Source organism: Polypterus senegalus, chromosome 1 (assembly GCF_016835505.1).
Source record: "Polypterus senegalus isolate Bchr_013 chromosome 1, ASM1683550v1, whole genome shotgun sequence".
Lineage (NCBI taxonomy): Eukaryota > Metazoa > Chordata > Cladistia > Polypteriformes > Polypteridae > Polypterus > Polypterus senegalus.
The window spans coordinates 101,010,209-101,023,673 of record NC_053154.1 but is presented as its reverse complement, the minus strand read 5'-3'; the positions used below and the strand labels follow the sequence as shown (position 1 = coordinate 101,023,673).

Here is a 13,465-nt window from a genome sequence, read left to right as displayed (position 1 = left end):
ATTACAGTAAATGGAGAAAACAGCTTCCATTTATGACCATTACGCGTAGAATTTCGATATAAAACCTGCCCAACTTTTGTAAGGAAGCTGTAAGGAATGAACCTGCCAAATTTCAGCCTTCCACCCACACGGGAAGTTGGAGAATTAGTGATGAGTGAGTGAGGGCTTTGCCTTTTATTAGTATAGATATAAAATAGTTTTGTTGTTTTTGTATATATTTAAAATTCTTCTGTTTTGTGTTTTCTGATTTTTGTTAATCTTCAGCATTACTCTTATCAGCTTTCACACTGTGGTCTGATCTGATACATTTCCTTTCCCCATGAGTGATGTGGGCCAGCTCCTGTTGAAAGCATGTTCTTTATCTCCACTTGATTACTTTGTGCAGCTGTGTCTTTTCTCCTCTTATTTGTGTTTGTGTCTCCTTTTCTTACCAATTGCTTGCTCTATCCCCAAGGTTATTAATATTTTAGCTGCTTGATAAATTACCTCTACATCATTATTCTAGTGGTATAGCTATGAACTCAGTGGTAGATGTTCTTCCTTCAGTGTTCTGTCGTGCTGCAGCTTTATGAGTATTGTGAAAGAATATATGCTCAATTTGTATTTGTCACTATTACTATAACATGAAAAACATCTGTTTTAGATATGTGTTTAGCATTTCGTGCCTTACATTTCCTGTCATCCTACATTTACCCAGATCATTGTAGACATGGAACACACATGAAATGTGTGCATTCCAAATAACAATAAATATTATTTGCCCATTACAACGCCAGACACCTCACACCCAGATAAACAGACTTGACTTGGGTAAGCTTTTTGTTTGACTTCAGCTACATCAGCAGGGGATGGGTTAGCAGGCTGCTTGTGCTAACTGACACAGTTGCAAAACAGAGACACTGATGAAGAGGTGCAATGGAATTTTAAGGTGGCCCGGCATTACGACTTTTTCATAGGCTTCACAGATTCCAGTGTTAAGCAATAAAGCCGATAATGTGTTTGCTAACTAAGGGTCACCAAGTCATCAGACATGGCCTAATTCTTGTTTGGTATGAACTAAGCAGTTTTAGATTGATTTTATGACATGGCAAGAGTGGGGAGAAGATTTTCAAACTATATAGAGTGTGCACTGTGTTAATTGGGTATTCAGGACTTTATTAGCATTAATGCTGATCCAGAACTTTTGTTAAAGTATTGTGGCTTATTTTTCTTCCACAATATTTTACCGTTTTCATTGCAAACTGATTCCTTACCAGATATTTTCCAGCCTTGCATGATCTCTTCCTCCTACTGTCCAAAATATGACACCATTTTCTTTCGTACTTCAGCCTCCATAGTACAATTACTATCGGATTATATCTTTTCCGGTCTCAATGTTGTAGTATTGCTTACATATTGCTTTGCTTAAAATGTAAAACTTTTTATGGAATGAAGATCCTCTGTCATTGGCTTCCTGTAATAGTGATTGCAATAATTATAGCTAATGTTGACTAACTTATGTTGTTAATTATATTTATTCTACTTTTATTTGGCATGCATTTTAATCTAGAGGAATTATACGAGGTAGTTTACAGTTAATTTGATCTCCAATTTTGTGTCAATTTATTTAGCATGTGGTATTTTACATGGTGCTGTTTATCAGCTCCTTGGAGACATAACCAGCAGTATCAGAACTCTAGAATCCACTTAATGGTAGAACCCTTAAGTCAACCATCGTTTTAACTTGTGTAGTACTTTCTGCTAATTACATTCTTTCACATTTCTGTGCGACTGTAATTGCCATGCTTGTGCGTGGAAAAACAATTTAAGGTCACAAATGCAAAGTTTACAATTTCAGGGTGCTGTAAAAGTATTTCCTAGCAGCGTCTCATTCGTTCAAATTAAGCCCAAATGGCTGCAATTTTGCTACCTTATTGTGAAACAAGTTATTTCCCTGCCACCTATGCTGAGTATAAAGTGGTCATTGGTATAACTTTCTTCATATTTCACGTCTTGAATGGTAGAGTGTTATAGCAGCTTTTGCTAGCATAAACATTTAAGGCTCATACGGAGTTGAATATTAAATTTGTTCTGAATGGTTCCACTTCGGAGATTAAGAAACCCACCAATGCTAAAATCTTATGGTAGACTGACTGGGATTTTAAAACAGATTAAACATAATTAGGTTTTACTTCAGCCGCAAAAATGTTTGGGTTCCCAAATCACAATGCCGATTGACTTTACAAATTGTTTATTTAAATTATTTTTATGTAGGAAGTGATGGAATCTGTTCAGGCTCTTACCAGTGAGGAAGAAGAGCGTCAGGGTGTTGCTGCATCTCTTTTGGCTCCCCTCATTCCCCCGGAAATAAAAGAATCGGAAGAAAGGTGGAGAAAGAGAGCTCTAGGCTTAGAGGTGGATCCAGAAGAAGAAGAGGTGGATTCCAAGGGAGATGGCCACATTCATGGGGATGTGGATGCGGATGCAAACTCGCAAAGTGGAGAAAGCTCAGATGCTGAAATGAGAAATAATGAAGAAGAAGAAACTGAGGAAGATACACGGGATCTGGAACTGGCCTTAGAAAGGAAAAAGGTAAACTACATTGATTTCATGAGGATAGTGACTTGCTTAGAACCCTTATTTTAAATTGGAAATTCTAAGTCCCTGTCAGAAATTTTTTGTCTAAATCATTCATACTTGCTTTTGCATGTTTGATACAGTATATTTAATCTTGCTTGTTTTCTAGGCTGAACTGCGTGCATTGGAAGAAGGAGATGGTAGCTTAATGAGCTCCAGCCCTCGTTCAGATGCAAGTCAGGAGGGCAGTAAGAGTTCCTTACTTCGGAAAGGAAAGTGGAAGACCACTTTTGTTCGTTCTGCTAGCCCTGACTCAAATAGCAGAAGTTCAGACAAAAATGGAAGGGACTCTCCAGACATTGGAGATGCAACAGCAGCTACAGGTTAGTTTAATAATTTTAAGTTATGAGATGGAAGAGGAGATTCTTGCCAATCCCCTTTTACATACCGCAATCGCTGAACCAAGGGTATGCACAAAATATTGCACCTGTCTGATGCAGGGTAGTAAGCAGTCGGAACTGACTTGAAGGAATGTTAAAAGAAAATTGGAGTAATCAGTATATTTATCCCTTAACACCTAACTTCAACTACAGTGCTTAACACACCTAAATTTTATGTGAAGACACCTATAATTTTTATACTACAGTTGTAGAGTTCGGTGATCAGTAAAGATAAACACTCGTTGAAAGAACACTTAAAATTCAGCCTTTGACAATTAATGACACTCTAATCTATTCATTAACATAGACTGAAGTAAGGTATACAGACGGTACAATAGAAAAGGAAAGCACAAACCTTAAGTAATTCTGTACCTAACTACTTGTTAATGTTTTTGGTCCACTTACCTACCTCTTTCCTTTGCAAGTGTGTGTTTGTCCCACATGCTGAATTCTGGACCCTAATCTTCCCCAGCAGTGGTGAAGGATACGTCGACCTGCAAGTTGGAAGGTTTTCTATGTCAGGTTTTGTTCCCACTACTTGTATTGGGAAAGCCCTGGGGAACTCCTGTGTCCTCTGACAGCCTAAGATCTCTCAGTTGCTGCTAGAAGGCAGACCTGCAGAAAGTTTCACACCAAACTTAGGACACTAGTTAGTCATATGAATTTGCAGAAAGTCACAGATAAATTAACGGACCTCTCTGCTGCCACCTTACACTTGTGCCCAAGAAGTAAATAATGGTTAGTTTGTGGTATAGTGCCCCCTGTTGATGATTCCCTGATGTCCTGCATCACTGAAGTAGACTCAGGTTGAAACTGCAACTGCAGCATAAATTTTTTTTTTTCCCTCTTCCTATATAATATTTTAATATTTAATATACATTTGTAATATTTTTTTTTTTGAATTGCTAATAGATTATTCAGTTGTGACCTAGCCATTCATACCCAAGCCATTCATCGTTATCTTTAATGTATAAAGGAAATTGTCCGCATGTTTACTTGGGTGTGTCTGGTTTAAGACAGTGGTTCTCAACCTGTGTGGTGGACCCCCCTAGCGGGGCGCGAAGATATGAAAAAAAGAAAACAAGAATCGAAAGTATGAAAAATACATCTATTGAAACCAAAACAAATTGGCTTAAACTACATTCTGATACTAGAAAAATAAATAGTTAGATAAATGTTGATAAGTTAAGTAGGTATAATATCTGCATCTATGATATATGATTAATTAAAAAAGAACAAATTGGTATTAGTGGGTTCCTTTAAAAAAACGTTAGGGGGTGCGATTAAAACTGTTAGGAAAACTCGGGTCGCAAATACTTAAAGGTTGAGAGACGCTGGTTTAAGATGTGTTTTTCTCTCAAAGACTGATTGGATTAATTTTATCCCAAAACCTCTGATCATTATTTGTCCTTGCAAAAACATGATACAATGTTAAATTAAAATGAAGACAAAATGAAAAACAGTGAACAACCCACAAAGGCTTTTTCCCCCAATTTATTATGAATGATTTGTAAAAAAGTATATTGTGAACAATGTATGCAGTACTATCAAAAGAACAGTGAGGAAGTGGCCACTCACTGGGAAAGGTTGCAACTTGCTGCCTTTTCTCCATGCTGACCACTCCTCAGTGCGCCACTTGCATGATTTTTAATTCTAAAGGGATTACCTGTGAGTATTCTGCACAGGAACATCTTTTTGTCCACTTCCTTTTAGTTCTAAATCTTATGGTGACTACTGTATTTCGTCACACTCGCTGATGTCTACAAGCTCTGGGAAAATTGAGCAGTAAATTGAAGCTTGCTTTAAGAACTTGGTTCTTGCATCTCTATCATATTCCAAAGCTGGCAAAACTGGGCTGCACCTTTTTTTTTTTTTTTTGGTCAATCATATGGTTGTCTCTTCCTTCATTGCGAACAAGACACCCAGATACTTAAACGTTTTTACTTGAAAAAAGCTGCTTACCCCTCACCTTAGCAAAATAGGCTACTCTTCTAGTAGAGGACTATGCCTTCTGATTTGGAGGTGCTGGCTGTTAGTGTACTTGAATCACACCTAGCCGCAAGTGCTTCAGTTGTGCACTAGATTACAGTTGGATTAAGCCAAGAAGACCGCATCATCTGCAAATAGCAGAGCCATCAGACTTGGATCTCTGGCAATAAAGAATCAACCTGGTTTATTCTAGTCTGCCACAGATTGTGTTATATATGGTAAGGTTGGTTACTATAAAAGTATTTGTTTGACTATAGGTGTCTCAAAGACAAATGAGAAGACACTGGAAGAAGAGCAACAAGTAAATTCAGAGGTCTTTCAGGACAAAGCAAAAGCCAGACCTGCTGTAAAAGAAGAGGAGGATGATGAAGATGTAAAACTGAAGGTACTTAACTGTGTTTTGTGGTTTTCTGTGTGAATTATTTAAAGGGTGTAAAGAGTGTACTGCTAGCTAACTTGTAGGTTTATTTCCAGTTAAATGTGTTTATCTTCTAGTTTCAGATTGGAGAACTTGCAAATACATTGACCAGCAAAATGGACTTTTTAGGAATTAATAAAAAGACCATTTCCAACTTTCAGCTACTGCTCCTGCAGATTGAGGTAAGTATGAGGATTGGGTAGATTTCTAAATTAGATGCTTTTTAGGGTGACATGATAAAGCAGTGGCCTGTGCCGCTGCTTCACAGGTCTAGCATCCTGAGTCCTGTTTGTGTGGTTTTTCTTCCCACATTCCTAATTTTACGTGCATTAGGTTTATTGACGACTGTCAATTGGACTATTTGAACCAGTGGACCCCCAATTTTTTTTTTTCTTCTCCATTTTAGACCAGAATTGCGGATTGGCGAGACGGAGCACTGAATGGAATTTATCTTAAGCGCAAGCTACAAGAAGCAGCCGAACAAATAAAACACTATGAAATAAACGCCACTCCCAAAGGCTGGTCCTGCCACTGGGACAGGTACGATATTTGTAACTTTTTAATCTTTCACCCCCATCCACCACCCTTTTCCCAACATTTGACACCTGAACTTTGGCATCGCCAACATAGACGACGTGGCCCTTGATTTCCATAAACTTCATTAGGGGGTAGAAAAGCCCAGATTATTCAATGTATCAATAAGCCACAGTGCTCTTGACTTCATGGACCTGTCTGTAATGTGGCACAAATCAAACACTGGGACAGTCCAAGCTAAATGACTTTCAAAATGGCATTTTTTGATTGGGAGTGGAGCCATCCTTTTGGACACAGTAGCTTTAGAAAGGTGGCAGGTTGTGCGCTTGCGCCGCCTTTGCGCTTTGCAGGACATTTCTTCGGCAAGAGATGTACATGGAAACGAGACAGCCCTGAGGAAGATTTCCATGGTCGCCATAAAGAAGATACCTGAGAAATCTTTGCTGGAGGTGCAGGTCAGACCACTTTATTTCTTTACTCTCTTTATTTTTCTGATAACTTTAAAAAATGGCTCCTACGTTCAGCCTGACTATGCTTTTTAACCTGTGTGAAATGCCTTTCTGTTAATTTTCTCTTTTTTTTGCTGTGATCATAAATCCATGAAAGGCTTCAGGTTTTTCTTCGTAAAGCAGCAAACTCTGTGGCCTGTAATTTGCTGAGGTATTTTGCAGAAAGGTGGGTCCTGTTCTTGTGCTGCATATAGAAGACAAGCTGTGTGTTACAGCAGTAAAGCGGGAGAGCTGCTGCTCCTGCATCCTTGGAATTCCTCTGGGTAGCAGCACCCTGGACACCACTCAGGTTACCCAGTGAAATTCCCCCGCTCTGCTATTCATGTCAGCCTTGCTGCTGCTTGCAGAAAAAAGCGCAGCCAGGCAGGCTTCAGATGAAGGTACTTCCATTGGCTGAGAAGGCATTTGTTTTTGTTTCTAACTTCAGGGACCACAGGCGTTATTTCTATGTAAACGATGTGACCAGTGCATCACAGTGGGAGTTTCCTGATGTGGAGGAGGAAGAAGAGGCAGAAGGAAAAGACACCAGTGCTGAACAGAATGTCAAGAATGAGGATGATGGCCATGTATCACCTGAGCCCAAAGTCCTTTTAACAGGTCAATTAGGTCGTCTGTTGGTTGGGAGATATAGCACACATTGATTACTGTGGATAAAGAACATTAACAGAAACTTGGAATATTTTAATTCATTTTCTTGTTTAATATCAAACTGGACACCACACTTAATACGTATGTACTCTTGACAGCCACATGGCTGTTTTTGGGAACAGTTCACGGCATGATGCTTCATCTGTATTGTTTTTGCTTGCTAAAAAGGAAAGAATAATTAACAGTTACAGGCATTCCTTCTTGTATATGAGGATCTCACTTTTCACTTCATAAATCAAAAAAACACTTAACAGGATACAAGTTCTGTAGTGCTTTCTTTACATTTAATTTGAGGATACTTAATTAGCTTCTTTTTTAACTTTTAGACAACAGCAACTATCTATGCCTTCCAGCTGTGACCCCTAGTCTACCTGTGCAGACGTATTGGACTGTACCTCAGCCTCCACTACCACCTGCTTGTGACCCCCTCCACCGCCTCCACCCCCACCCGAGTCCCTCCACCACCCCCACCCCCACCAATAGGTGATGACACAGAGATTGAAGAGGTAGAAATGGAAGAAGAGGAAGGCGAACCTCCAGCTCCAGGAACAGAGGAAGATAATGTGCACCGAGCACCTCCAGCCCCTGTTGTGTCCAGCAGCACTAAGGTATCCATTGTAACCTTAAGGAGAGCATATGCCCTCCTTAAACTGGTAGAGCATGTCTAAAGCAGTCTTGAATAATGTTTTGTTTTCAGGACCCAGACTGTGTAGAGCCTTCAACTGTACCTTCAAGACCTGCTAAAAGAAAAGCCCCTTCTGTCAGCTCAGGACCACAACAAAAGACTGTTACAATTGGTAGCAATCCCATACTCTACAGCCAGTCTGCAATAGTGGCTGGTAAGTAAGAAATGTGGCAGCGCTTTTAGTATTCCTAGGAATGTCTTTACTAGTCTCCCCAATGCACATATGCTGACTGTGTTTCTAACAAGACTAAAATTTGTTTTCATAGCCCCAGTAGCTAGTACACCAGTGTTTTGGGGTATGTCTGCTGGAGTCACCCCTGTCATCAGTATGGACACCACCACAACAGTGATGCCACCTACAGTTACACAAACACTTTCTAGTAAAACCTCTGCTTCAAACAGTTCAGATCCACCAGTCTCCAGGTCTCACCCAACTGAGAAATTGAAAAAGCTTAAGAAAGAAAAGGTGAGGCTTGTGTGTTTTTCTGTGAAGGGGGTGATGCTTTTATAACTTGATACTACTGAAATGTTTCCAAAAAACTCCAGCCAGCTAAAAAGACAAAGACCAAGATGCCATCTCTGGTTAAGAAGTGGCAGAGCATTCAGCGAGAGCTTGATGAAGAGGAGAACTCAACGTCCAGTGATGAGGATAGAGATTTTGTTAATCAGAAGCGTATAGAGGAGTGGAAACAGCAACAGCTTGTTAGGTAAGATTTCAGAACACAGTATGGCTTTACTGGTGGGTGCCTAGGACTTTTAGGAACCTATGAATTAATTGTGATTTGGTATGCACCAGAAATATCATGCTGCTGCATTTCCTGACTTTATTTCTGCTTAATTGCAATTGCTTGTGTTTAAGAAAAAGATCACACCTTCTAAGAAAAAGTGTATCTGAAAACATGGTGATGCCTTCATTATTTTGCATGAACTAAACAGTATTAATAAGACTATGGTCCCGCAGTATATAATTTTAAAGGTGATTTTCAAAGAATTATTGTTGAAAGGGTCTTGAAAAGGTGATATTTCATTGTATAGGCTGGCCTTCTCATTCAGTTGAGTTCATTGTTTATATGTTTAGAGTGCTTATGCATATTTACAAATACAACAACAGTAAAGCACAGAGCCATACAAAATGTACATACTAATCACATAGCTCTAGCTAAACAAGATAATTTAAAATGTAATAAACTTCATGGTAACAGGAGTCTTGGGTAAGAAAAAATATGCCCAGTAAATAATGGAGGAGATGAAGTTTAGCATAACAGCATTTCTGGTGAAAATCAACTTACTTCCGCTGATCTAGATAGACTAGTTACTCCTTCATTTGTACAATTACCAACACTCTCTGGTTCATCAATACATTGTGCAAAAAGGATAGTCAGCTGCACTATAGATTAATTATCCGAGTACTAAGCTATATTTTTCACCTTTGTTGAAAACACCCATCATGTATACTGTCTCATTGGCTTTCTTCTGGGGTTTTTTATTATGTAACACCTAAATAAAATAGTAGCCTACTAATGAGTCTGTTGAAGTGCTGTATATGAAATGTCCATGTAGATAACCAATGAAAACTGCCAAGATGCATGAGCTTTTTCCCTTCTGCAGAGCAGTGATGACATTCTTATAAAAGGGCATTTTTGAGTTTCATATCCTGCCTTCGTTGCTAATTGAGTTAATCGACAATGCTTCCTGCATTACCACCAAGTGACCTGTTTTCAAAATGTAATTAGGTAGATAACTTCTTCTGCTATTAATTGATCATTTGTATTTTTGAGGCACTTAATGGCTTGTTTATTAATCATAAAGGTAATTTGAATGGAGAATATCGCACCATGTAGGAGATGCAGTGCTGCAGAAAACGTATTTGCTCCCCTTCAAGATATACTGTATTTCTCCAACACCTGTATTGCCAGGTACACCTTAGTAACTCACTGAAAAAGCTGACCAACGTTAACTCATAATTAGACTCTCATGACCGAGCACAGCCAGACATGACTGCAGCCGGTCCTGTTGAATCTAAACCTTGCCATGAAAGTAATGTTGTCCCCACATGGTTTCTAGAAGACCACCACACCTCAATCAAAGGAAATTCCAAAAGAAATGAGGGGAAAACTGTTAATGAAACATACAAATTAGAAGAGGGTTGCAAAGTCATTTCTGAAGCCCTGGGACACCACTACACTACAGTGAGAGCCATTATCTTCAAGTGGACAATATTTAGCATGCTGGTGAATCTTCCCATGAAATGCAGCCCTGCCAGCAGTAGCGCAACAGCACAGTGACAGCTCAGACAGGCTACTCTTAGAAAGAGACTCCATAAAAGTGGGATTTATGGGAGAGTGGCAAGGCTGAAACCTCTGCTGCCCCAAGTGCAGCATAGATGCTTGTCTTGCATTTGCAAAGAAACTGCCTTTTTGGAATAATGTTCTATGGACAGACTAGACAAAAGTAGAGCCTTTGGAACAATGCAATTCTTGCCATGTCTGACATAAAACTAATTCACCATTTTTCAGTAAGAACAGCATACTTACAAAACCATGGGGTGTGGTGTGGGGATGCTTTGCCCACTCAGGACCTGGAAGACCTAGCATTATTGATGAAATCATGAATTATGCACTTTACCAGAATATTCTTAAAGAGACTGTCTGGTCAACTTTCTGTGACTTGAAGCTGACCCACATTTGGGTTATGCAGCAGGACAGTGACCCAAAACACTAAGGCATACCTGCAAATGAATGGATTAGAAGAAATAAAATTACAATTTTTTGGAGTAGTCTGGTCAGAAATGAAGTAGCAACTCTGATGCTAGGGATCTGCACTGGCAATTGATAGGTTGCTGGTTCGAATCTAGTAAATGCCAGAAATTCTGCTTTGTTGCGGCTTTAAGCAAGGCCCTTAACCTACAATTGCTCTGTCATGGGTATGATAACCTGCGTCCAGCCCTGTAAGCAGGTCCTCCAAGGTAGTTTTAATTTGGTGTTGGCTAAGGCAATGTGCTGTATCAGTTCATGCTCCCAATCTCCTACTCCTGGTCAAAGTCCTGCCCTGAACCCCATAGGGTTGCTGTAGCAATGCCTGAGATGAGCAGTTTCTGCTCACAAACCTACCAATATATCTTAAAGTGGGATGGAATGTCTGAACATCAATACTGAAGACGTTTATATCAAAATCGAGGAGTTCAGTTGTGATATACTGTACTGCTAAAGGTGCTGCATCTGATTATTGAAATTGTGAGGTCTGTTACTTTTTCAGATACAGTTAGGTCCATACATATTTGGACAGATGCATCTTTTTTTTCTAATTTTGGTTCTGTACATTACCCCAATGAATTTTAAATGAAACAACTCCGATACAGTTGAAGTGCAGACTTTAAGCTTTAATTCAGTGTGTTGAACAAAAAGATTGCATAAAAATGTGAGGCAACTTAAGTATTTAACACAATCCCTTTATTTTAGGAGCTCAAAAGAAATTGGACAAATTAAATAACTGGAAATAAAATGTTAATTTCTAGTACTTGGTTGAAAACCCTTTGCTGGCAATAACAGCCTGAAGTCTTGAACTCATGGACATCACCAGATGCTGGGTTTCCTCCTTTTTAATGCTCTGCCAGCCTTTACTGCAGCGGCTTTCAGTTGTGTGGTTTTTTTTTTGTTTTTTTTTTGTGTGGGCCTTTCTGTCCGAAGTTTAGTCTGCAACAAGTGAAATGCATGCTGAATTGGTTTAAGATCAGTTGACTGACTTGGCCATTCAAGAATTTTCCACTTCTTTGCTTTAATAAACTCCTGAGTTGCTTTGGCTGTATGTTTTGGGTCATTGTCCATCTTTATCACAAAATGCCGCTCAATCAATTTGACTGCATTTAGCTGGATTTGAGCAGACAGTGTGCCTCTGAACACCTCAGAATTCATTCGGCTACTTCTGTCCTGTGTCACATCATCAATAAACACTAGTGTCCCAGTGCCACTGGCAGCCATGCACACCCAAGCCATCACACTGCCTCCACCGTGTTTTACAGATGATGTGCTATGCTTTGGATAATGAGCTGTTCCACACCTTCTCCATACTTTTTTCTTGTCATCATTCTGGTAGAGGTTAATCATGGTTTCATCTGTCCAAAGAATGTTTTTTCCAGAACTGTGCTGGCTTTTTTAGATGTTCTTTAGCAAAGTCCAATCTAGCCTTTCTATTCTTGAGGCTTATGAGTGGCTTGCACCTTGCAGTGCACCCTCTGTATTTACTTTGATGCAGTCTTCTCTTTATGGTAGACTTGTATATCGATACGCCTAGCCCTGGAGAGTGTTGTTTACTTGGTTGGCTGTTGTGAAGGGGTTTCTCTTCACCATGGAAATGATTCTGCGATCATCCACCACTGTTGTCTTCCGTGGACGTCCAAGTCTTTTTGCGTTGCTTAGTTCACCAGTGCTTACTTTCTTTCTCAGGATGTACCAAACTGTAGATTTTGCCACTCGTAATATTGTAGCAATTTCTCGGATGGGTTTTTTCTGTTTTCCCAGCTTAAGGATGGCTTCTTTCACCTGCATGGAGAGCTCCTTTGACCGCATGTTGTCTGTTCACAGCAAAATCTTCCACATGCAAGCACCACACCTCAAATCAACTCCAGGCCTTTTATCTGCTTAACTGATAATGACATAACGACGGACTTGCTCACACCTGCCCATGAAATAACCTTTGAGTCAATTGTCCAGTTACTTTTGTGCCCCTAAAATGAAGAGATTGTGTTAAATACTTTAGTTGCCTCATATTTTTATGCAATCTTTGTGTTCAACCCACTGAATTAAAGCTGAAAGTCTGCACTTCAACTGCATCTGAGTTGTTTCATTTAAAATTCATTGTGGTAATGTACAGAACCAAAATCAGAAAAAAGTTGTCTCGTGGTGAAAGAAATTATTTAAGTGTATTGTGTGTTCACTCAGGTTCTCTTTTTTGTAATTTTACATATCTAAAGGTCTAAGGCCATTCAATTTGCGAAATATTTTAAAATGGATTTCGAGAAAGGGACAAAGTTTTCCATATCATTGATGTAAGGGGTCGCATTATGGTTTCAGATGGTGCAATTTTTTTCTTCCATTTTCTGTTGCAGAATTAAGTTGTGTATGTCTTCAAATTATGCATTTATGCTATTTTATTCCCTTTCAACAGTGGCAAAGCTGAGAAAAATGCAAACTTTGAAGCTCTTCCTGAAGATTGGCGTGAACGGCTGAAAAGAAAGAAGCTGGCCCAGAACACGTAACTGATGGCGCACTGGACTGCTATGTAGTTTTTTTATCATAGACATGGGTGACTCCAGAGTTTTGTTTAGACCCAGCAGGGATTTTTGTTTTCTGTTGGTTGTAAATGGGTTGTGTTTGATACACCACCCATCCATCACTCCATAAACCTTGGCCATACATGAACACAATTTTTGTATTCCTTTAACTTGGAATATAAGTACTGGGTTAAAATTCAGTAGATCTGACATAACCTTGTACTGATGTTTTTAAACTCTCTATTGTCGTCAGTATTCTGCCATCTGTCCTGTCTTGTGCACTACATCTAGAACTGCTACATGTACTGCAACTTTGATGTCCTGAGGGGTCAGTCGTTTTGTATTAAATTTGTGAATGTAGGATGGATTCTAAAACTCATGGTTCTTTCTGTTTTGAGAGAAGTGATTTATCCTGAT

The 13,465-nt window shown here is 39.3% G+C and overlaps 2 protein-coding genes across 2 annotated transcripts in view; both read left to right on the top strand.

Annotated features, from left to right (window-relative positions):
• Positions 1–7,606, top strand: part of LOC120530075 (formin-binding protein 4-like) — a 25,219-nt gene extending 17,613 nt beyond the window's left edge. The window contains exons 7-13 of the mRNA XM_039754222.1: positions 2,254–2,571; positions 2,726–2,939; positions 5,243–5,370; positions 5,481–5,585; positions 5,810–5,943; positions 6,874–7,043; positions 7,421–7,606. Coding sequence (XP_039610156.1) covers positions 2,254–2,571; positions 2,726–2,939; positions 5,243–5,370; positions 5,481–5,585; positions 5,810–5,943; positions 6,874–7,043; positions 7,421–7,581 — 1,230 coding nt within the window. The 3' untranslated portion in view covers positions 7,582–7,606. The remainder of the gene's footprint in view (positions 1–2,253; positions 2,572–2,725; positions 2,940–5,242; positions 5,371–5,480; positions 5,586–5,809; positions 5,944–6,873; positions 7,044–7,420) is intronic.
• Positions 7,508–13,465, top strand: part of LOC120530081 (formin-binding protein 4-like) — a 6,220-nt gene continuing 262 nt past the window's right edge. Inside the window, exons 1-5 of the mRNA XM_039754236.1 lie at positions 7,508–7,702; positions 7,792–7,933; positions 8,046–8,245; positions 8,326–8,486; positions 12,943–13,465. The exon at positions 12,943–13,465 is cut by the window's right edge and continues 262 nt beyond it. Of these exons, the coding sequence (XP_039610170.1) occupies positions 7,607–7,702; positions 7,792–7,933; positions 8,046–8,245; positions 8,326–8,486; positions 12,943–13,033 (690 nt within the window). The 5' untranslated portion in view covers positions 7,508–7,606 and the 3' untranslated portion in view covers positions 13,034–13,465. The remainder of the gene's footprint in view (positions 7,703–7,791; positions 7,934–8,045; positions 8,246–8,325; positions 8,487–12,942) is intronic.